At 36.3% G+C, this 22,881-nt stretch overlaps 1 protein-coding gene across 2 annotated transcripts in view; it reads right to left on the reverse strand.

Annotated features, from left to right (window-relative positions):
* Positions 1-1,127: 1,127 nt before the first annotated feature.
* The window catches only part of NHLRC2 (NHL repeat containing 2), a 53,974-nt gene continuing 32,220 nt past the window's right edge, over positions 1,128-22,881 (reverse strand). Inside the window, exons 6-11 of one of the 2 annotated variants that reach the window (XM_059899948.1) lie at positions 12,600-12,699; positions 9,201-9,432; positions 8,508-8,630; positions 7,379-7,588; positions 5,943-6,162; positions 1,128-1,537 (exon numbers count right to left, since the gene is read on the reverse strand). In XM_059899948.1, coding sequence (XP_059755931.1) covers positions 1,281-1,537; positions 5,943-6,162; positions 7,379-7,588; positions 8,508-8,630; positions 9,201-9,432; positions 12,600-12,699 — 1,142 coding nt within the window. In that variant the 3' untranslated portion in view covers positions 1,128-1,280. Of the gene's footprint in view, positions 1,538-5,942; positions 6,163-6,701; positions 6,758-7,378; positions 7,589-8,507; positions 8,631-9,200; positions 9,433-12,599; positions 12,700-22,881 lie in introns of those variants that run through there. The other variant, XM_059899949.1, reaches the window with a different exon arrangement.

Here is a 22,881-nt window from a genome sequence, read left to right on the forward strand (position 1 = left end):
GCTGATTAAACCACAAACAAACATGTTGAATCAGTTTTAGTAAAAAGAAGCGCAGGGGCTTTTAGAATAGTTATAAAGAGAAATTATGATTAAAAAAAACCTTTCAATATCTTCTGGTGACTGTTTCTTTTAAGGTTAAAAAAAACCCCACCAAAAACAGTGTCATCAAATCACTGTATGTTTCCGCCTTAATATTTTAAAGTAATATATTAAGATATACTATACATATTAATAGCATGAAAGTGCTTCACATTGAAATTTTCACTTTGAAGGCTTGACAGTAATTTTTAAAAACATCACAATAAATGATCATAATTTAAATTCTGAATATGGGAACCAAAAAACCCCCCAAACCCAACAAATCTGCATTTAATGCTTCAACTGAAATGTAAACTTCTAAGACAACATACATACCCATTTACATCAGATTCAGTGTCACAGTTCTTTAAGTGGTATCACAGACAGTAATGTGTCCCAAAGTCCCTTTCTCCTTGAAAGTCATAATATTTCTGTGGATTCATCCGTTATTTGGTAAGACTGTTCAATTCAGAAAAAAGTTAAAGGAGTGAGCCTGTATGTCCTTAGAGACTCTAACTTTTAGAAATATAGAAATACATTTTCTGTATATAGAAATATACAGAATATTTAACATACCATTAATAATGGTATGTTAAAATAGCAAATAATTTATAATAAAATAGACTGAATAAATATATCTCAAATGAGAAAATCGCAGAAGAGAAGAAAGAACATTTTTACCACCTAAGTACTCTTTAAGCTGCTACTGTGATGAAAAGATGTTTTTGGGGGCCTAAAACAGACCTTACACCTTGAATGGCAGGTGTCCTTATAATATGTGGACTGGATCTTAACTTCTGTTTAAAGTTATTGTGAAATTTACACATTCAGAAGTGCTGCTTGAAAAATGTAAAAAGGTTAGTTAAAATATTTGGTATCATTATTGTTATCAGTATTCACTGCAAATTATCTCATGATAATATTCTGTCCTATAATGTAGACTTAAGTCTTGTGCCAAATAGCAGCACAGATTACAGGATCATGGTTCAAATCACGGTCAATGACTTAGCTGGTACACAGTGAGAATGAAGGAATTTGTCTACAATAAATAAATAAGGAGCATAGCTTTATTTTAGTATCAGTTGCGAGAACTCAAGAATGGGTTTCTGGGTACCCAGAGGCAGAAATAAAGCTTCTTTTCATAAATTACACAGTGATGGTGGGGATGGAGAAGAGGAGGCACTGGCATGCTGGCCAGCTTGCTAAAATATATACTTGAGTTCTACTGGAGGTATGTAGTCTTGTTGTGTATCGGTTATTTGTAAAGGCTGACTGAACAAAACTCCCTTCATCATACAGGCACTGCTGTCTGCACTACAGTAATAAAGAAATACGCTGATAGATAGAACGGCTTCAAGTGATAAACAATCCCCAGGAATCTGCAGTGAGATTGTTGGTTGACTGGAAATGCTCTCTATCTCTCCAGATGGTATCTGTCCTTGAAGAAGCCATTCATTGCCTAGAAAATAAAAAGGTAAATTATTAAGACTGTATAAGAAGTCAAGTAGGAAATTGGACAAACCTTACGAACACTAGATTCATTCAACAAATATTTACTGAAAGCCTCTAAGTGCCAGGCATTGTGCTCTGTGTGAAGGATACAAAATAAGATATAAGAAGTTCCTAGTCTAATCATCTTGATGTCAAAATTCTTCCTTTGAACACTGTAAAATAAATTATAAAGTTATTTCTACTGAAATCAAGATGAATATTGCCAATATGGTTATAGATTTAAAATGTGATTATAGAATTTAAAATGAAAACTATTAATAAGTTCTAGAAATAAACATAGGACACTTCAGAAAATAGATCATTTTTACCAGATAAGTGTCTAGAAATATAATATGCAAACTACAAAATAATCTGGGGAATACAAATGTATGTACAACTCTGCAGTGACTTTCAAGTTAAGACAATGATGAATTATTGAATATCCAAAGGTGGTAATAAAAAAAAGCCACTGATTTTTTTAGAAACAAGTAACACTGAATACATTATTCCGATGGACTCAATGTAAAAAACGAATAGATTTCGTCTACCTCATTTTAACACATAAAACTCCTCTGAGACTTAAATACATAGATTATCTATGTAACAAAAGTCTAAAAAACCACTAAAAATCATTGAGTCTTCTAGTATTAAAGTTTTTAAAATGTTTTTATTCACCCAGTGCCTTCTCTCAGAAGGAACATATGCGTCATATTGAGGAAGTGCATACTTAGGCTGACATTCAGCATTAGCTATTAAGAGCCATCATTTGGGAAATGCAGGACCTGCTTTCCTGCCATCTTAAATAGAATACATTGAACGTAATCTAACGACTTAACAATGACTCAGGGCCATCTCTACAAAAACTGGACCATCTACTGAGTAGTGATGAAATTCTATGTCTACTTTTTAGCTTTTCTCTCTTTTGACCTCAGGATGAGTCAACAGACTAGAGCACCTGCCTCTACTGGTCCTCTTCATCTCTCCTTTAGTTCACTGCTTCTAATATTCTGTTGATTGATTGAAAAATTAAATTTGAGATAAATATATCAAATAAGAGTAAGGAGAATGTGAAAGGTTGAGAATCTAGAGAGTTAAGTGCAGAGCTTTTAAACAATTCTTTTAAAATTCTCTGGCCTTTTTGCTTACTTCTGGACTGAGGAATATGTTTGACTTTGTTAGATAGCAGGTTAGTCGGGGAACTTCTTATACGTTAAATGAAAACAGGAAAATATTAAATTACGATATTTTAATGTCCAATTCTAGAAATAAAACATAGTGTTTCTCTAGATAATTTTTAGATACATCACATGTATCTAAAATAGCTAAAAATAGCTAAGAATTTTCTCTTTGGATTACTTCACTTTCCTTTAATACTATCCATGTTTTGTACTCCAATAACTTGATACTAACTAACTTGTGTATTTGACAAAGTAGAGTTAAAATAAACATGTTAATTTACCAGTATCCTATTAAAAAATAATACTGTTTTTAATTTTTCTGTGTGCAATTAAAGAGCAGTTATCTCCACATGATGCAATGCTTTCAGACTAATGGACACAGGCAGAACAGTTAAAGTGGCAGTTGAGGGCTTGCTCTGAACCTACAGAGGACTGCGGAATGAATGGCCAGGGTTTGAGTTCGCTTCTGCCCAAACATCCTCTAGTACTGCACGGCTAGCTTCAAACATCCTCTAGTACTGCACGGCTCAGCCCTCTCCTTTGTGGGGAGTAGATGGGGGTGATTGCCCCACAGGCTCAGTCAGTCACTCCAGAGACAGCAAACTCTAACCCAGCAGTTCCTTCTGGCTAGCCTACCAGGATCTCTCTGTTCTCTTGGTGTGGATACCAAGGGGGCAGTTGCAGGACAGTAGCTGCTGCTCTGAGAAGGTACCAAGGTAAGAAGGCATAAAGCCTGGATCTGGGTAATGTACAAAAGAAAAGTGTGTGAGAGGGCATGAGAGAGGAGGAGTCGGGCAGCAAATTCAAAACTGAGTGAGAACCTTTGAAAGAGCGTGGGAGACTAGGACAGAACAAGATCACTAGAGACAAGAAGAATTTAGTTCTGGACTCCTACTGTTTCACTTTAAAATTGTTGTCTACTCTGTTTGTTAGAGATGTTGGAAAGCACTGCTATAAGACAAGCAGTATACTGATTACTTATAAATTCATGAAATAAGTTGACACTGTGATTCAAACACACACCCAAATCTTTACATAATTTACAGTAACTGAATACTTTCGAGAATAGACTCAAACAGGAAATGTTCTGAGATTAAAAGATCACAAATTAGTGACTGAGGACAAAGGCTCTGCCTGGACTCTAATCATAGTAATTCATCTGTATTTAATTACACATCCTCCTCCAACAATGTTTTTTCTTCTACTTGAATGGCATACTTTTAAGCAATGGCTTTGGCATCCAATTTCTTGTAGCAAGAAAGTTAATGGGGCTCAAATTCTACCTTTGGAATCCCTAGAGAAGAAAACACAGCTTCAGGCTTAATAACTGGTAAGTCAAGTCCTAATGATACTATTGAAATAAAATGAACAACAACTGAAAGCGCTAAAGCATTTGACAGATGCTATCTGGAAAAGCGAAAGATAATAATAAAACAACCAAAGAACTGAATTAGAAAGAGTTTGTGTCAAGTTAATTCAGTTAAAAGCAAGAATATATTTAAAAAAAAAATCAAACTCAAGGGAAAAGTCAATTTAATTCTTTAGAATAGAATCTGTGAGATTTAGTGGTATAGTGGTAATCACAATTAATACTGGATCAGGACCCCAGAGACCTGCTGATTAAACTGCTTAGTCAACACCTACACTTCTGCTCCCTTGTGCCTCATCCTGGCTGGAGACAAACAGCCTCCACGTGGACTAGCCTGACTTTCAGTTCATGACAGCCAGCCTCAAACACAGCCTTCCGGCCGTTCAGTACACACTGTACTCCCCTCATGCAGTCACCACCCTCCCACCCTCCTGACCCTCTTCTTTTTTCAAACCGCCAAAACCTTCTCCCCCACCACCTCTCACTCCCACTCTCAGCTGATGGCCGTGCTTCCCAATAATTAAGAAAACAGAAGCATGCAGAAAAGCGCTTCCACAAGCATCCACTCCACAGTTACCCATCTAGATCTCCGGGTCGCCCACTGGGCCCTCCCTCCTTACCGTGGAAGTGAGGTCCACATCCCTGGCAAAGGCCAGCCTGCCACCTCTCCTATCCTCCTAAAGGATACCCGCAACCATATCCTCATTCCTTTCCTCCACTGATCTTTGCCATCAACCTAACAAACCCGCTGCTCTCTCAACCCCGTTTTCCCCTGCGGGCAACTGCTCTCTTTTCCCTTATCTTTTTAGCTAAACTCCTCAAAGAGCTATCTATATTTGCTTTCTCCAGTTCCTCTCCTTCAATTCTTTTTTAACCTGCTCTAATCAGGCACCTCCTCCATCACTCTGAAACGGCCCTGGTCGAGGACATCAATTAACTATAACATTGAATCAACGATCAATTCTTAGGCCTTATTTCACCTGATCTATCAATCGCACTCAACACAACTGATCACTCTCTCCTTAAAACACCTGCTCCAGGAAACTACCCTCGTGGTTTTGCTTCTACTTGCTTATTCACTCTTCAGTCTTCTGTGTGGGTCCCTACCTCCCTCCTTGATCTCTTTATGCTGCAGTGCTCTAGAACAGGGTCACCAAAGTATAGTCTGTGGACCGGTGCTGGTCCACAAACCATGGTGAGTTAAGTACAGAAACCAAGAGTGAGGTTTGAAAACTTCTGTAACATCCAAATGCGTAACTGGTGGCTTTGAATTTTATATGTCTTTAAAAAACTAATTTCGTTTTTAGGACTAATAACCCTAGAGCTAGTTTGAGGTGGAGTAGCACAATGGAAAAGACACTACACTAAGAACCAGCAGAGCTGGGTTCAAATTCCATCTTTTGACCTAATTCAATATATGCCCTTGAGCAAATCACTTTATCTCTTTGAGCCCATAGTCTCCTCACTTATAAAATAAGAGGCTTAAAACAGATGGTGTCCTTTGGTGCCTTTCAGTCCTAATATTCAAAGGCCTAACATTCTAAGACCACACCAGTCTGCCTCATGTAATGAATCTGCTTAATAGCAAATGGCGGCAATTATGATTAACTTCAGGTGAGTTACACTGTTATTTAATAAAAGAGAGAAAGAATCTCAAAGGCTAAAGAAAACTGCTAAAGTGGTGTTCGATCTGGATCTTTCTGTTTTACAAGGCCTTCCTCAAATCCTGCCCAACTGTAGAGAAAACATATCACAAATGAGAAAAATTACTAGATCAAATGTCAAGAATTTATGAAATATTTGCATTTGCAAGATTATTGTCATACCTTCAGCTGACAGAAACCAGCAACTGGGTGCTCCTTCAGTTAGCTTTGTTCCTGATGGGAGGTCTAATCTTAGCTTGAACTGAAGAGTTTGCCCTGGAGATGCAGCCACTGGGGAAAGTCTAATGCCTGGAGCAGATTTAGGTAGTCTGGGTAAGGTCTTCTGTTTTTCTGCTAGGAATGGGCCGTCCACCGTAGCACTTTCAGATCTGAAGACTGGGAGCTAGAAAACAAGAAAATCTGTTTTTTAAAGCACAAGTACTTTATAGTATTATAGACTGACAGAGCTTATTTTCAGACTTCAGTACAAACATGAGATTCTGTGTCAAGGAAACTTAATTGCCATTCTCTTCTGAATCAGAATGTGTTTACTTAAATTTCCTCATGATTATTTTGTAGGTTCAGAAAAATATTTCATCCTGGCCAAAAAATTGCCAACATTTATGAATGAAACTGAATTAAATTAACTGTCCAATATGTTTATAGATAGCAGGAAATCATCAATTTAAATGTAGTGGATATAATATACGCCCTCTTATAATTTTCATTGCCAACTATAAGATGTCACTCATCTTATATCAGAGATCTATGTCAAGAGAAATGACACTTATGATGGGAATCTGTGTTTTTATTTTAAAACACATCTTGGAAATTCCTAGAATTTTAGAAAAAGAACTCTTGCATTTTTCCAGGCAAATGTGATAATATAAAGGGGTAACTTGTATTAGAGTCCATGTCCATATCTTTAAAATTAGAACTTACTTAAGTTTCTTCCAATCTTATTTTTAAGTCTTGAGAAATGTGGCTCCTAGAGCTTCCTTTAAAGATTATTTGGTAATGGATTCACCATAGGAAACAAAGATTATCCATTAGTCAGAGGATCATTAAAAAAAAAAACACACCCAAGATTAAACAACCCAACCCACATAGTTTGTATGTGTAGTGTGTCAGTATGTCCATACATTTAAAAACAGATCTGAGTCCTTTTTTTTTTTTTTTCCTTTTCTGAAAGTTCATCAAATTCTCTCCAACTGATCAGCTCTGTGCTTTGTGACCACCTAGAGGTGTGGGATAGGGAGGACGGGAGGGAGGGAGATGCAAGAGGGAAGAGATATGGGAACAAATGTATATGTATAACTGATTCACTTTGTTATAAAGTAGAAACTACCACACCATTGTAAAGCAATTATACTCCAATAAAGATGTTAAAAAAAAAAAATTCTCTCCAACTTCTAGAATCTTTCTCAAACACTCTTGGCACAAATGGAATTTTTATTTTAAAAATAACAGGATATCCTTGGAATAGGCACCCACTCACTACTCTACCCACACGTTTCACTTTCACCACTAGAGATGGCCTAACCAAAAGTGCCTCTGTTGTTGCTACGGATCTTAGAATCTTTCTTAAAATGATGCCCTTTAACTTAAAGATTACTTACCACAGAAACTGTTTTTGTTTCTAAATCCATCACTTTAATTTGATGGTTATTGGTGTCTGCCACATATAATAACTGACCATTCTCTCCAATACACAAGCCTCCTGGTTCATTAAAAGTTGAGTTGGTAAAACTGGAACCGATAACATTACTTGCATCTCCAGTTCCCGCTAATGTTGTACAGTTTTTTGTTTTTGGATCCACAACTTTAATCTAAGAAGACAGAACAAAAATTTATATATCTGAAGCTCAAATGCACATTTATAGTATGGAAAATTATCATATTAAGCAAGCCAGAGAATTGCTGATTGACATCAGTATTCTTAATAAATCTCAGAAAAAGAAGAGACATTTCCATATTTTCTTGAAAAGCCAAACATTCAAATTACAGTCTAAGGGGAGATATTTCATTCTGAGAGCTAAACACTATAAAATCCCCAGTTACATCCTGTCTTCTAGAAGCAATCTTTGATAAAATTATTTATGGAATTAAAAAAAATTTTTTAATGTTCTTCTTTTCCCTCACAGTGGGACAGAGTTGAACTGACTTTCTTCTCATGAATATCTAACATTGGCTGAGGATTTGGCTACTTACGTTAAACTTAATGATTCCTCACTGTGTTTCAATTACATTAAATTCAGTCTCTCATCACAAAAATATTAACATTTGGGATCCACTGATTTTATAAAAAGGAAAAATGCACAGTAAAAATGCAGTAGAGACAAAAAAAAATGGAAATGCTGATGAAAATGGAATTATTTGCTAACAGGCGTGGCAACTATGCAAAGGCTCAAAAATGTTCATTTGTTAGTTGACATGTTAATTTCCCTGCTACCTGCCTTCTCCTCATTTACTCAACATGTTACTAAGCAGCTTTAATGGCTTGCAATTCACAATTTTTGGCTACAGTCATTGGGAATTTGTTCAGTCCTCTCCCCCCAGCTCAGAGTACCATCACATCCTCTCTGCAAGAAAGGACCAAGAAAAGAACAGAAAGGCTTATGTACAGTTGTCCAAAACTGTCATTCCTTGCTATATTTTAGTGGCAATTGTAGGAGGCTCACAGATCTTTCAGCATTTTAAATACCACAAGTGAAAAGCAGGGTATTATATAATTCTTTCAAGACTCACCTTGTGATTGTAAGAGTCTGCCACATAAAGTAAATTCCTTTTCTTGTCCCAAGTTACTCCAAGTGGGTGTTGAAGCTTTGCATTGATTCCTACTCCATCAACATCACCAAAAGCAAATAAATTCTTTTATTTTTTTTTAAAAAAAGAAAGAAACAGCATGTATTAAAATTTTTTACAGTGCTTTGTTAAGGTATAAAGTGAAAATTAAGATAGCTGTACATGCTACTTAAAGGGGAAAAAGTCTGATTTCATATAAATAGGGTTGGGCATTTGAATGAAATTAGAAAAAAATGATCGAATTCTAACTTGAATTAATTTGTGGTGCTTAGGAATTTTATTCACAAAAATCACATATCTGGATCAGGAATAGGTCAAGTCTACTAATCTGGTGCTCTTTCCACCCTACTGCTAAATACCTAATCTATATTTTCCCCTTGCTTGGTCATCAATATTTTATCCTTCCTTTTTCCCTGAAACTTTGACATTTACATATAATCAAGTCGAGTCATTTTATTTTCTTAGGTGGTTTTGTTACTTGTATTTCTTCGTACTCACATTTCCTTTGGTTTGACTTCCATTTTAACATGGATAAGCCAAGAACTTTCTCCTTCCTAAATTTTATTAATTCTTCACAATTCAGAAAATCACAAGCTTGTTAAAGCAGGCACACCACGTGAGAGTGCTTTTCATTACCATGGGATCTCTCTCTCCTCCCACAAGGTGCTTCACTGCTCCATCTTTCAGCGAGACGGTTCTCACTGTACTGCTCTCACTATCTGCTACAAACAGGCAGCTCCAGGGATCCTCTGAGGCCAGAGAAAGACCTGAAGGTTGGGCAAAACCTGCTTTGTGAGGATATGAGTTATTTCGATTCTCTTCATTTCCACTTCCAGCAAACCGAAGGCAGGTTCCTTTTTTTAACTCACTAAAAAAGACAAATTCATAGGTGAAGTCAACATTGTTATACTGTGTCCAATTTCATTAAACAAATGAATGTAAATGATGAAATCAATGGTGACAGCATTATATACAAAAAAAAAAAAAAAATCCAGTGATCTTGGCCTAAATTGTGCAAATCACCTTTCACTGTCGTTTCTAATCATTAACGTATTGATCCACTGTGTAGGGACCTACCTTTCTACCTTTTTTTATTTTTGACATACACAAAAGTGAAACCATTCTCAATGGCAAGACAGGAAATCACTGCCAAATTTAGAAATATAAGAATAAAGATCATATCATTGATGGGATAGTTTTTTTTTTTCTTCCTCCAAGTGATCAGAGATAGGTACAGCTAGATCCCACCTTTACTTCCTGACCTCTTCTTAGCTTCATGCAACATTAGGTTCTGAAAGGGAATTAAAAAGATCTAGGTAATCTTTTCTAGCTCTTGATAGTTTAAAGCTTAAATTTTCATTAAAAACGTTTTATTTTCTTGTATATAAGTGGAGACTAGGAAAAAGAATTAAAAGAATAATTAGTGAAAGATAGCCAGGTACTCATTTTAAGAAAATAATATAAGATGATTACACTGCTTTAACTAATCAATTGTACAAATCCATTTCTTATATACACTAGGGAAATTTCCATTTAAAGGACTATCGTAATGATTCCTTTTGTAATGCAGAGAAAGTTTTATACCTTGGTTTCTAAGTTTATGTCAGAGGAACTGTAAGGAAGACATGGTAATGTCCTGGGTTGAGGGAAGGGAAGAAGCTGACTTCAGATGCAAAATAATGAGAGACTATATGTATATCATTTCCTAATAGGGCACAACATGCAAAAGTCTAAAATGACCATCATATCATTTACTGGTTGATATGATCCCAATGCTAACTTAGGTAGGGAGCTGGGAGTGGAGGCAAAGGGATACAAAATGTATAAATACAGCCAATTATTCAAGGAACTTGTAAAGATAACCTACTCAGAGAAATACATGTAATAACGAATATGCCAAACAAATAAAGGAGTTACAACAATTTTAAAAAGGAGTTCCCTTAATTAAAGGTAGAAAGAGTGGGGAGAAACGGTAACTTCTAAAAGCTCAGGAGTTATTACCACTTGAAGATCAGTGACAAATAAAGATAAAGCGTCCTTAAAATTATAACACAGGTCAATGTGATCCAAATGGACACTTTACTATTGCGAACAAGTGACAACTCTACTTATGTGGAAATTTAGTCCACTCTTGACCATCTAGGTCCAAAACAGCCATCGCTTACAAGAGCATATTCTCGTCATCTCTGCTACTCCTTTTTTCCTCATCTTATACGTTATTGGTCCCGTCACTCTTTGGGCGACTATCATCTCTGGCCTGGATAACAGCAATAGTCCCCTCACTGTATCTCTGTCTCTAGTACTGTCACACGCCAAATGCTGCCAGTGTTCTTTCAAAAACACAAATCTTATGTCACTTCCCAGCTTAAAACTTTCTATAAAGGTATGCGGAATAACTTTCAAATCTCTAAAAAAGACTCACAAGGCACTTCATGATCTGGCTGCTACTGACATCACTAGGGTCATTTCTTGCCTGGAGAACCTCTACTCTTCCGAACTCCTTCCTACTCTCTATCAGGTTTTAGTTTAGTACCATCTTCCAGGAAGCCTTCCTTGATACCTCAGATCTTATCTATATCAGGTGTTCCTCTTATTTATGTAAGGGACAACTTCAATTTAAAGGACTACTGCAGTGATTCCTTTTGCACACAGCACCTGTACTTCCCAACTATTTTTTGTTTGTTTGCTGATCTGATTCTTCCTCTGAAAACCCACTGAGGAGACAGTAACCACATCTTCTCATTTTATTCTTAATACAGTAAACATATCATTTCATCCCTACTGCCAAGCATAGTGCCTAGTTTGCTTAATATTTGTTAGATGAATGATTAAATGTTGCAAAACATCATACAAAGCAACACACACATATACACTCTTTAGAATATCTGATATTTTGGATTATCTATATAACTGCCCCTTTCTACTGATAAAAGTAACTGAGGTGACTGGCACTTACTTTCTAGGGTGGTTTGACAGTCTTTATGGTCTATGACTTTCATTCATTTATTTCTTCTGCAGACCCTTACTGAGCTCCTATCGTGTCAGATACTGTGCTAGGTACAGGGGACACAAAAGTGAATGAGAAAGAGTCCTTTCCTTTAAGAGGCAGTCTACTAGGAGAAAACAGTTATGTAAACAAATAAGTGCAACCAAAAACAGAAGGTGAGAGAGAGAGGGGTGAGAGGGAGGGAGAAGGGAGGAAGGGAGAGATGGGAGGGGAGGGCGGGGAAGGGAGGGAAAGAGAAAGCCTGGGGTGTTAGGGAGAATAGGAAAGGCTCTATAGAAAAAATACAAGAAAATCTGTAGAGACACTACTTTTCCATCTTTATATCCCTAACAGCAGCAGCAATGCTACCAACATTTACCGTACATGCCAGGCACTAGGCTGAGCTCTTCACACACATTAATTCTCAAAACAAGCCTATTGAGGTAGATATAAATAAGGAAACTGAGGCTTAGAAAGTTAAAGTGACTCTCCTAAGCTCATGTAGATACTAAGTGGCAAAGCCAGGACTCAGTCTCAGGCCTGACCACAAAACCTGAGCTATTAACTACTCTGCTATGCAGTCTTCAAATATCTGAATGAATGATCAGGGATATTAGAAATATGCGTTAAAATAAAAGATGTTTCCAGTTCTCCTTGTAGATGCTCGGTGGGACCGCTCTTCCCAAGCTCCCCAAAGTTGGGTGTGGTCACGAGCCTTACTTGGGCTGATGAAAGGTGAGTAGAAGTGATGTGTGTCACTTCTGAGGAGAAGTTTTCAGAGCCAGTGAGCAACTCACCACCCTCCGTCTCTCTCTGCCAGGACAGCTGGCAGAGCTCCGGACGGTGGCTGCTGCATCAGCCTGGGGGGCAGGGTACTGGTCCCCCAGCAAACAATCCTCGTCCTAAGCCACCCAGGACCTGGGCCGCTGCTTATGGTAGCGCAGCCCAGCACATCCTGACTAGTACAGTGAGAGCGACGAGGATGGAGACTTCGGGAAGAGCAATTGTGTGAACGCCACGTGTACCCAAAGAGAGATGTTACCACTTACTTTTTCTTTGGTAATCTGCCACAGTCCAACAGGAATGCCCATATCTGATGAGTCCCTGCCATGGCTATCCACAGAATGTCATCTCTTTGGACCTCTGAACCTTTATGAAAATAAACAGTAATTACTATATATATATATATCTGGTTAATATAAACATTCCCAATCTTTCAGAAATTTAAATTAAGGGAAGACAGTAGTATGTTTATAAATCATCTGATGGAAGAAAGTAAAAATATTTGCCATGTTTTAAGTCGTTTTGGAAATTTTTCCATTTTCCTCATGAAAAGTTTACTCCTTTAGACTTATAAATTTACATTCACAGAAATCCGAAGTACTCTTAATAGCAAAGTGTCCCTCTGCATCTCTGGGCACAATGTTTTTAAACATCTGATTTCTTATTTTATGTGACAGAAGAAATGGGTTGACACACACTCTCCAAAGAAACTCTGGCACTCCAGTACCTAAATTACATGCATTAGGAATATAGGAATAGTTCTTTGAACAATTTCTCATGAAAGGACTGTATCTTGTAATAGTTTAAGAAATGTATATTTCTACCCCAGTGTTGGCTTTTAGACTTAGACTCACATCACTGCTGCTCTTTAAAAATCTACTGTTTAATTGTTGTGAACCTTTTTCAAAAAGATATGGTTGACATGTAATAAACCTAAGAGTATAATATATTACAATATAGCTGTTTTCTAAAATTAATAAATAATTTTCTGTTTTTTAAGACTGATATTACAACTTATTACAATGTGACAAGGCTCTGTTTCTTAAATTAATTCTATTTTTAAAATATTAAGCTGTATTCTGAAGCTACTTTTACATGTAGTTGAGACATTTTCACTAAAATAATTTGGTCAGACATATGCTAAAATAAATATCTTGGAATGCTATTTTATTTGTACTTTCTTTAACTTCAAGTAGTTGTGTCCAGAAGGAATTTTTCTTCCTTAACTTGAATTACTTTCAAATGTCTTTTAATTTAACAAAATTAAATTTTGTTAATTTAAATTTTGTTTAACAAAAATAATGTTGATGGTCAATAAACTGTGGTTGCTATGTGCCAAGCACTTTACAGAGATTATCACTTAAATCTTCTCAAAAGGCCCTTCTTACAGGCCCTTTACAAAAGAAACTGAGGCTTAAGACAGGTTAGCTAACTTGCCAGGATCACAGAGCTAGTAAATGAAGGAACTGGAATCTGAACCCAGAAAGTCCAACAAGACTTTAACATGCTGCCTCTTTCACTGTGTTAACTGCTATCATATGAAATCTAAAGGAAAGTAGTTTATTTCCATTTAATTTTTCATAGTCAAATATTTTTAATAAACATAAATTATATTAAAAGTGACAGTGGCATCCATATATTCTGGGGACTCAGTCTCTGCTTAATCACTTTAGAACTAGATCAAAAGCTTTTCATTATTATATTCTTTTATTTTGTTTTGCCCCTGCCATGTGAAGACAAAGGTTGAAAGTGACCGTCTGTAAGCCAGAAGAGAGCTCTCACCAGAAACCAATCATGCTGGCACCTTGACCTTGGACTTATAGCCTCCAGAACTGTGAGAAAATAAAATTCTGCTGTTTAAGCCACCCAGTCTGTGGCATTTTGTTATGGCAGCCCAAACTAAGACATTCCCCCTGAGAATAGAAATGAGACAAGGAGATCTGCTATCAACACTTATTTAGCATCATATGAAGGTCCTAATTCATACAAGAAAAAGAAGCAAAAAGCATAAAGATTGGAAATAAAACTATAATCATTAGAAGATGACATGGCTTTAAAGCCTCTCTACTTTGCCAAAGAAGAGCTGTGTTGGTATATACAGGAGTGAAAGACCAAATCAGGTCTCCATTATCTACTTCTCCAAACAGGCCAGGCTAGTTCAACTACGGTCTACCTATGAGGCCAAAGCTTCATCGTAATATTAGTGTGAGCATCTATTTGGTCTTGGTCTCTGTGTACTTATTTCCTTTAGAAGCTGGAGGTATGAGAAATAGTGTAGAAGCAGAGGCTGTGTCAGGTCGGGATTCAGGAGTTTATGATTCTACATACCAGTTGATGAGGATGATAATGACGACGGGGGGCATGGTGGTGAAAATGAAAACCATTCAGAACATTTCCTGTTTAAGGCACTGACCTAATAATCACTTTATATGGATTATTTCCTTTAACAACATTAGCAAGTCTAATTATTATCATCTCCATTTTATAAAGAAATTGAAATTCAAAGGGGTTAAATAATTTGTTGGTATTCACACAGCTAAACCTGGAAGAATAATCCATTAGTGAGTCCAATTCCAGATTATTAGTGTTCTGATCAGAACGAAGGAACTACAGAAGTGAGCCTGTGCTCTTCTGGCCAATACTCTGCTTGGCCCGTTCTCTTTTCCCTCCCTTCCACCCCTGCCCCATGGACTTAGCTTTGGATTCAATTACCCAAGTGCATTTTAATGTGTGATCAGACATTGAGATCTGATCAAATGTAACCAAGGCTTTATACTCCAGTATTTGTGGCTAGGTCACTCCTTCTGCCCTTCTCTTCTTGTAGCCTCTGGAATAGCCTGTGGCCAAATAATCTCTTTCAAGTATTTTTTCCAGTCCCTTGCCTTTCCATTTTCGGTTTGGTTCAGCTTATCAACATCTCCTTGAGATTTTTATAATGAGAATCTTATAGCAAACAACAATAACAAGACACTTATATAGTACTATCTATGTGCCAGGCACTGTTCTGGGTGCTTTCCATATATTAATTCTCATAATTCTCACAATAAGCATTTGAGGTAGATATTATTAGTATCTCCCATTTAGATGAGGAAACTGAGGCATCAAGAGGCTAAGTAACTTGTCCAAAGTCACACAACTACTAAGATGTGAAACTAATTAGAACCCAAGTGGTCTGGCCCCAGAGTCCAGTCTCATCACTTCCTTGCTAAACTGCCACTCAAGAAGTTTTTACCCTGCCTAACCATTTCACTGAGGGCTGAAGAGTTTGTTCATGCAAATAAAATGGGAGTTAAAAAAAATGGGGGGGGGGTGTAGTCTGGCATTTATAATGTCTATCAAACTAATAAGAATCATGTTTATACTGTTCATCCTGGATTTTTAAATCTAAAGTATATAGTTGTGGGACTTCTCTGGTGGTGCAGTGGTTAAGAATCCTCCTGCCAATGCAGGGGACATGGGTTCGATCCCTAGTCTGGGAAGATCCCACATGCCATGGAGCAACTAAGCCTGTGCACCACAACTACTGAGCCTGCGCTCTAGAACCCGCGTGCCACAACTACGGAAGCCTGTGTGCCTAGAGCCTGTGCTCTGCAACAAGAGAAGCCACCACAATGAGAAGCCCGCACACCACAACAAAGAGTAGCCCCCGCTCGCCGCAACTAGAGAAAGCCTGCACACAGCAACGAAGACCCAACGCAACCAAAAATAAATAAGTAAAATAAAATAAAATAAAAAATAAAATTTCCATCCTGTTGGGAAGAAGTCTCTTGACTTTCCCCTCAGCTTTAAAAAAAAAAAGTATATAGTTGTATCACCAAGTATGGGTATATTAGTTCCTTCTAACAAGAATGTGGCAATCATGAACATTTCAACTGTAAATTAAGAGTGCACTTGGGACTTCCCTCGTGGCGCAGTGGTTAAGAATCCGCCTGCCAATGTAGGGGACATGGGTTCGATCCCAGGTTCAGGAAGATCCCACATGCTGTGGAGCAACTAAGCCCGTGAGCCACAACTAATGAAGCCCATGTGCCTAGAGCCCGCTCTCTGCAACAAGAGAGGCCACCACAATGAGAAGCCCCTGTACTGCAACAAAGAGTAGCCCCCACTCGCCGCAACTAGAGAAAGCCTGCATGCAGCAATGAGGACCCAATGCAGCCAAAAATAAATAAATAAAATAAATTTATTAAAAAAAAAAAGTGTCCTTAGAATCATTGACTTACAGCAGTCACAAATTAAAAATTAAAAAAGGACAATGCCAATAGCTAAAAAGGTTTTGGGAGTTAAGTATTTTTAAAGGCAAAATCCCTCATAATTATCAATTATCAAGAAAGATTAGTGAAATAGTTTCAGAAAACAGGAACAAAATCAGCAAATGAAATATGAATATAAAAATTACCTGCAGTCCAGCTTTTAAAAATTCTGTGTTATTTTAAGCAACTATGACCAAAATAGATCCCACTGACTGGAACCCTCTTAATGGCATCTGTGAAATCATCCATTAGTGTAAATGGTTTTTTCTGCACAGCTTCTAAATCTCCCCTGTAAAGCAAAGCCTTAATCCACCAGGAAAAAGTAACAAAGTCTGCCACTGCCAGGGCACAGGAGAAGACTAATTATAACTGGAGAAGGGGGAGAGGAAAAAAAAAAAAATCTGTCTACCTCTGGGGGAGGGGCAAGGAAATGTCTTTGGCCAAAGACCCCAGACACCAAGTAGAGATTTCCCACTGCTGGGAGAGAAGCAGGAAACGCTTCAAAACCACTCACAGATATAAGACAGAGTTTAGCTGCCAGAGAGAGAAGGAACAGAATCACTGAAAAAGCTCTAAGCTCTCCACCTCGTTTCATGGAGGCCCAGGTACACAGTGCCTCCCTAAGACTGAGGCTCACGAGAACAACAGAGAACTCTCCCTTAGCCCCAGTGCAACCTAGTACAGAAAGACAGCAGCAGTCTATGCCTCGGGGATCTGTGCTGGCTGACTGAAAGCTGACGGTGGAGTATTAACACTAAGAAAAAGTCTCTAGCATCTAGCCCCCCAGGCTTAGGCAACAGCCCACTGCTAGAGGACTGTGAAAGCTATGGTGATTTGACAGAACTCACAGCAATAATAAAATCCAGATCCAGGCCAGCTTCTGACTAAATTGACTCGACCTCCCATATTAATGACAAATACTATTGATCTTAGCCTCTATAGTTCCACGCATGACTGGAATTTAACAAAAAATGAGAAGATGCACATAAATGTAAGCAAAACAAAATTAAAAAACAAACAAAAAACCATTTTCAAGAGACAAAGCAATCAACAGAAACAGACTCAGAGATGACCTGAAATTTAGATCTATGACATAGACTTTGAAATCACTATGCTTACTATGGTAAAGAATCTAGAGAAAAAGATGGCCAACATACCTAAATAGATGGGGAATTTGAGCAGATAGATGAAATCTCTAAGAAATAATGAAATGGAAATACTATTAGAAAAAGAACAATATCAGAAATGAAAAATTCCTTCAACAAGCTCATCAGTTGACTAGACACAGCTGAGGAAACAATCAATGACCCTAAAGATAAATCAACAGAAATTATGCACACTGAAACACAAAGAGAAAAAAGGGTGAAAATTTAAAAAGACCCAAAACCATAATATGTAAAAGTTGTTGAATATAATATTAGAATCTAACATATGAGTAACTGAAATCCCAGAAAGAAGAGAAAGGAGCAGAAAAACTATTTGAGAAGATAATGGTTGAGAATTTTTCCAGATAACGAAGGACATCAAGAATCCTAAGCAGGATAACTCCTAGACATATCAATCAAACTGCTGAAAACCAAAGAGAAAATCTTGAAGGCAGCCAAAGGAAAAAACACATTTTTTATACTAAGGAACTAGGAAAAGAATTAAATCAGACTGCTTGTTTATACTATGTAAGCTATAACACAGTGGAATGACATCTTTAAAATATCAAAGAAAAAAAAAAGCCAATCCAGACTTATTTATGGAGTAAAAATAGCTTTCAAAAATGAATGCTACTTTTTCAGACCCTCCCCCTCCAAAGAAAGGGCCAAGAGAAATCACTGTTAGCAGACATGTGCTACAAGAAATGTTAAAGTTAGTTCTTCACCCAAAAGCAAAATTATTCCAGCCAGACACGGATTTTTAAGAAAACACCAACTTTGGGAAACAGTTTGGCAGTTTCTTATAAAATTACACATACACTTATCATATGATCTAGCAATTTCATTCCTAAGCATTATGCCCAAGAGAAAATATATGTCCACATAAAAACCTGTACACAAACGTTTATAGAGGCTTTAATCACAATTGCCATAAACCAGAGGCAGCTGAAATGCTTACCAACTGGTGAATTAATAAATTGTGGTACAGCTGTACAATGGAATACTACTCAACAATAAAAAAGAACTACTGATACATGCAAGAACATGGATGAATCGCAAAAGATTATGGTAACTGAAAGAAACCAGACATACAAAACTATACTGAGGAACAAGAAATCATTGTTGCCAGTGGATGGAGTGGGTAGAGTGGGTGGTAGAGGGGGAGGGAGGGAGATTGAACAGAGTCATGAGAGAACTTTTTGGGGTGATGGAAATATTCTATATCTTGATTGTAGCAATGGTTATAAAGAGTCTTCATAATAGAACTTACACCTATTAAGGGTAAATGTTACTTTCTGTAAATTATTACCTCATCATTTGGACTGAAAAAAAACCTTATAAACACCAAGTCAGTGTGATAATAGTTATTCAGATATAAAAATACTACAACTGTTTTTATTTTGTTAAAATAAAAACACACTAGTCACATTATATAAAATTTATTCCTCAAAAAAATTTTGTATCACCTGATAAGAGGATAAATGTATTTTATTTAGAGCATATTAATGGAAGTCAGAGAAGCATATTATCTAAGCTGTAGATTACCAGACAAGCATACTAAATAGTTGGACTTCAATCATTAAAGGTCAAATAAGTACAACTAAATTTCTATCTAGGGAAATGCTGATTAAAGGGCCAAGGAAGGTTAATGGGATTTGGGCACACTATCCTTTCTGTAAATGATTTAAATCAGGTGAAGTCTGAAGTGCTTAGAGACTATCAGGGGTTCTGACCTTTACGATAAAAAAAATTCTCAGGTTATTGTCTGGCATGAGTGGAGACAGCACAGACTTGATATGCATTGTAGAAACATGGCAATGTTTCTGGTGAAAAAATGAACTTATTGGAGTTATTTTAAATTATTTTTAGTGCATTATAAAGTTTTGACCATAGTTAGAGTGATATTCAAAAATGGACAAAGATGAAAATAACTTTTGTAAAGTGATTTTTTGTAAAAATCAATTTATGTGAATTATTTCCATGCTTTTATCACTGTAATGGCATAATTAGGTTAAATATTCAGGTACTATTTAAAATACAAACACACACACATTTACATATTACATATATATTTAAAATAATCAGAGGTATTTCAAGTCCCTTTCCCTAATCTCTTTTTGAAGTACGCTGTTCATTATCTGAGTCTCTTGGTGGGGTATATATTCAACGGTATATTGTCTGTTATTTTTCACTCTCTTTATCTGATCTATTTTCTTTCCTTTTAAGGTTTAATTTTTACTTAAATATGCATATGAATGGATAACTGTTCTACATAAAGTTTAAATAATAACTAAACATCCATGTGCACAACACCAACTCAAGAAAAGGGAAGATTGTTTGAAAACTTCTGCATCCCTCTGTGAGCATATCCTCCTCCTCTTCCCAGAAGGAACTACCAGTCTAAAAATTTGTTTTTCATTATCTTCTTTGATTTATAAATTTTACCATGTCTGAATGGATCTCTCAATGTATAGTTAGTCTTGCTTGCTACTGAACATTCTATAAAAGGTGCTTTTTCCACTCAACAGATTTCCTGATACTTCTCCATGCTGTCAGGTGTAGCTGTGGTCCATTGTTTGCACTGCAGAACAGCTTAATATATGAAGATACCACAATACCTTATCTATTTTTCATGTTTTCCTTCTGATAATTCCATCCTTTCTCATATTCCTAACTATGGCAGAATTTCAGAAATATTCTATATAATTCTTAAAGTATTAAAGAATTTAAGTGCTTACAAGAACAATTTTTCTTAACCACAGTCCCCTTCAAGTTGCATTTAATCCCACATCTGCTTAAACCAGTTGTACAATTACATAATTTAAATATATTCAAACCAATTCAATATGAATGAATTGGAAGGAAGTTTTTCCTCTGAAAACAAAGTTAATACTTTGGAAAGACAATAAAGGCAAGTAGCAAAATCAAATTATTAGTGAATAAGATGTGGAAAGACAATTGGAAAGAACAGGTTTTAAAAATTTCAGCCCTGTTTTCTTTGCAGGTGTTTTAAAAACTCATCACAGTTTAAGGAAACCAAAACAATACACTGTGATTGGTATAAGACTGTCAGAAAAGACACACTTAAACATCAAAAGACTGGTTTAAAAATGTACATTTTATAAATGTACATTTATAGTTCTTAACGCATTTTTAGTTTTATGACTAACAGATTCTTTTTTCCACATGGATCAATTATCATACCCAATCAGTTCAGTAAATTATGCTACTGGATTTATGTACTTCTACTTTTATTTCACAAAGTATTCAGGTAGTTACAAGGAAATAAACCCTAGTAAGATAAATAAATTTAAAATAAGAAAATTGAAGCAATAGGTAAATAGAGTAGAAAGGAAAGATGCAGCCAAGTAATATTAAAAAATGAATGTCATGTTTCCATTACACTTTGCTATAGACAAATCTGTCTCCAAGTTTCCTAGGAATCAATATAACAATGCAAACATAATCAGTTATGATATTCAAATTATCCAGGAGCTTAAAAACAAACTTGATACTTAGAAAAAAACATAATTATCTATAACACAGAAAAATTCTCTGGTAGATAATCAGAGGTTATTTATAAGACAATAACTGAAATTAGCAGCAAACCCTTATAGTAAAAACAGTTCAGAAGTCCCATAGGACTGTTTTTGATGAAATATATAATATGAAACATATACACATATAAATGAATGTAAGATATGTTGATGTGTTAATATATTTTTAAATGAATGACATGATATCAAAATATAGTTTAGTAAAAACAATTGTAAGGAGAGCAATTATTCTATGATCCAATTTCCCCATACTCTGACAATATGCATTAATCCAGGATTAGACTTCAGAGTGATTTAAAGCAGTGGCTCTTAAAATGTTTTGGGGTAACACACCACTTTGAAACTCTGATGAGAATCTGACCAATTCCCCCAAACCTCAAATAGAATTTCTGGGAAATTTAAGTACTTCGCAAAATCTAACCATGAATGCCTTGGGTATATAACTCAAGGTTAAAAACTTTTGTAGTCATTGTGATTATAGGTCCTTCATACAGTATTTGAAAACCATTTTCTCTTAGCATTTTGAAAGGTGTTGAGCTTATTTAAGTGCATTCAAGATTACTCCTCTTGCCAAATACCTGGAGTGAAGCTAATTTAAACTGTAAGTTAAATGTGGAACCATATGCTTTTAATGATCTATTGAGCTAAGGTAGGATTCACTTCCTTTTCTAAAAGCTGAGCTTAATAAAGACACAAGCCTCAGCACATCACTCCAGTTGGAAGCTGAGGGAGTACTTGTCAACAGAGCCAATATTTTCCTTGGAAAGCAATTTGGGTACACTCTCAATACGAGATAAACTACCAGAAATTCCATGCCATAAAGTATGACTGAAAAATTTTTAGCCTATAAAAATATGTAAGTACTCTATTAAATAAATCCAACTTAGTAAAGCATCCGGTAAAGTACACCCTGTTTTTAAGCAATGTAAATTCTGAAATATGTAACAGATTGAATTACTGGTCTCAAGTCTTTATTCCTCTGTGGTAATAATACAACCACACCCTTGCCATTGCCTCATTGTAGGCAAAGTGCATTATCCCTGCCCCATAACTTTGAGCTTAGCTATGTGACTTGCTTTAATGACAGTAGGTAAGCAGATATGACATGAGCAAAGGCTTTACATGTGTGTAACTGGGCTTACTCTCCTGTGCTCCTGCCTTTTGCCAAAAGAATATACCTCAGTCAGCTACTGGCTCAAGGAAAAGGAGAAACAAATGGAGCAGATCTGGACCCAAAAAACAGTCTGGAACCCAGCCCAGGCTCAGCCTTGATCAACTGAACCGCAACCCTGTATGTAAGTGAGAAATAAAGGTTTAGGTTTATATGAGTTTGGGGATGATTTCTTATGAAGCTTTACTGTGGCAATTACTGACAGTAAATACAGGCTGTAAGATGTAAAATATAAATATCAATAACTGAATTGCTATATGGACTATTAACTATAAATCACTGGGGGCTTACATATTAAGAGAATTGTTTTTTCCTTGAGGGAAGGTAATAACATACCGAAATAACAGTTCTCATCCACTTTGACTATTTTACTAACAGATATATTTCAGACTGTTTTTCCATCTATAAGATTATGTTCAAATAGC

The sequence above is a fragment of the Balaenoptera ricei genome, chromosome 16 (assembly GCF_028023285.1).
Source record: "Balaenoptera ricei isolate mBalRic1 chromosome 16, mBalRic1.hap2, whole genome shotgun sequence".
Classification (NCBI taxonomy): domain Eukaryota; kingdom Metazoa; phylum Chordata; class Mammalia; order Artiodactyla; family Balaenopteridae; genus Balaenoptera; species Balaenoptera ricei.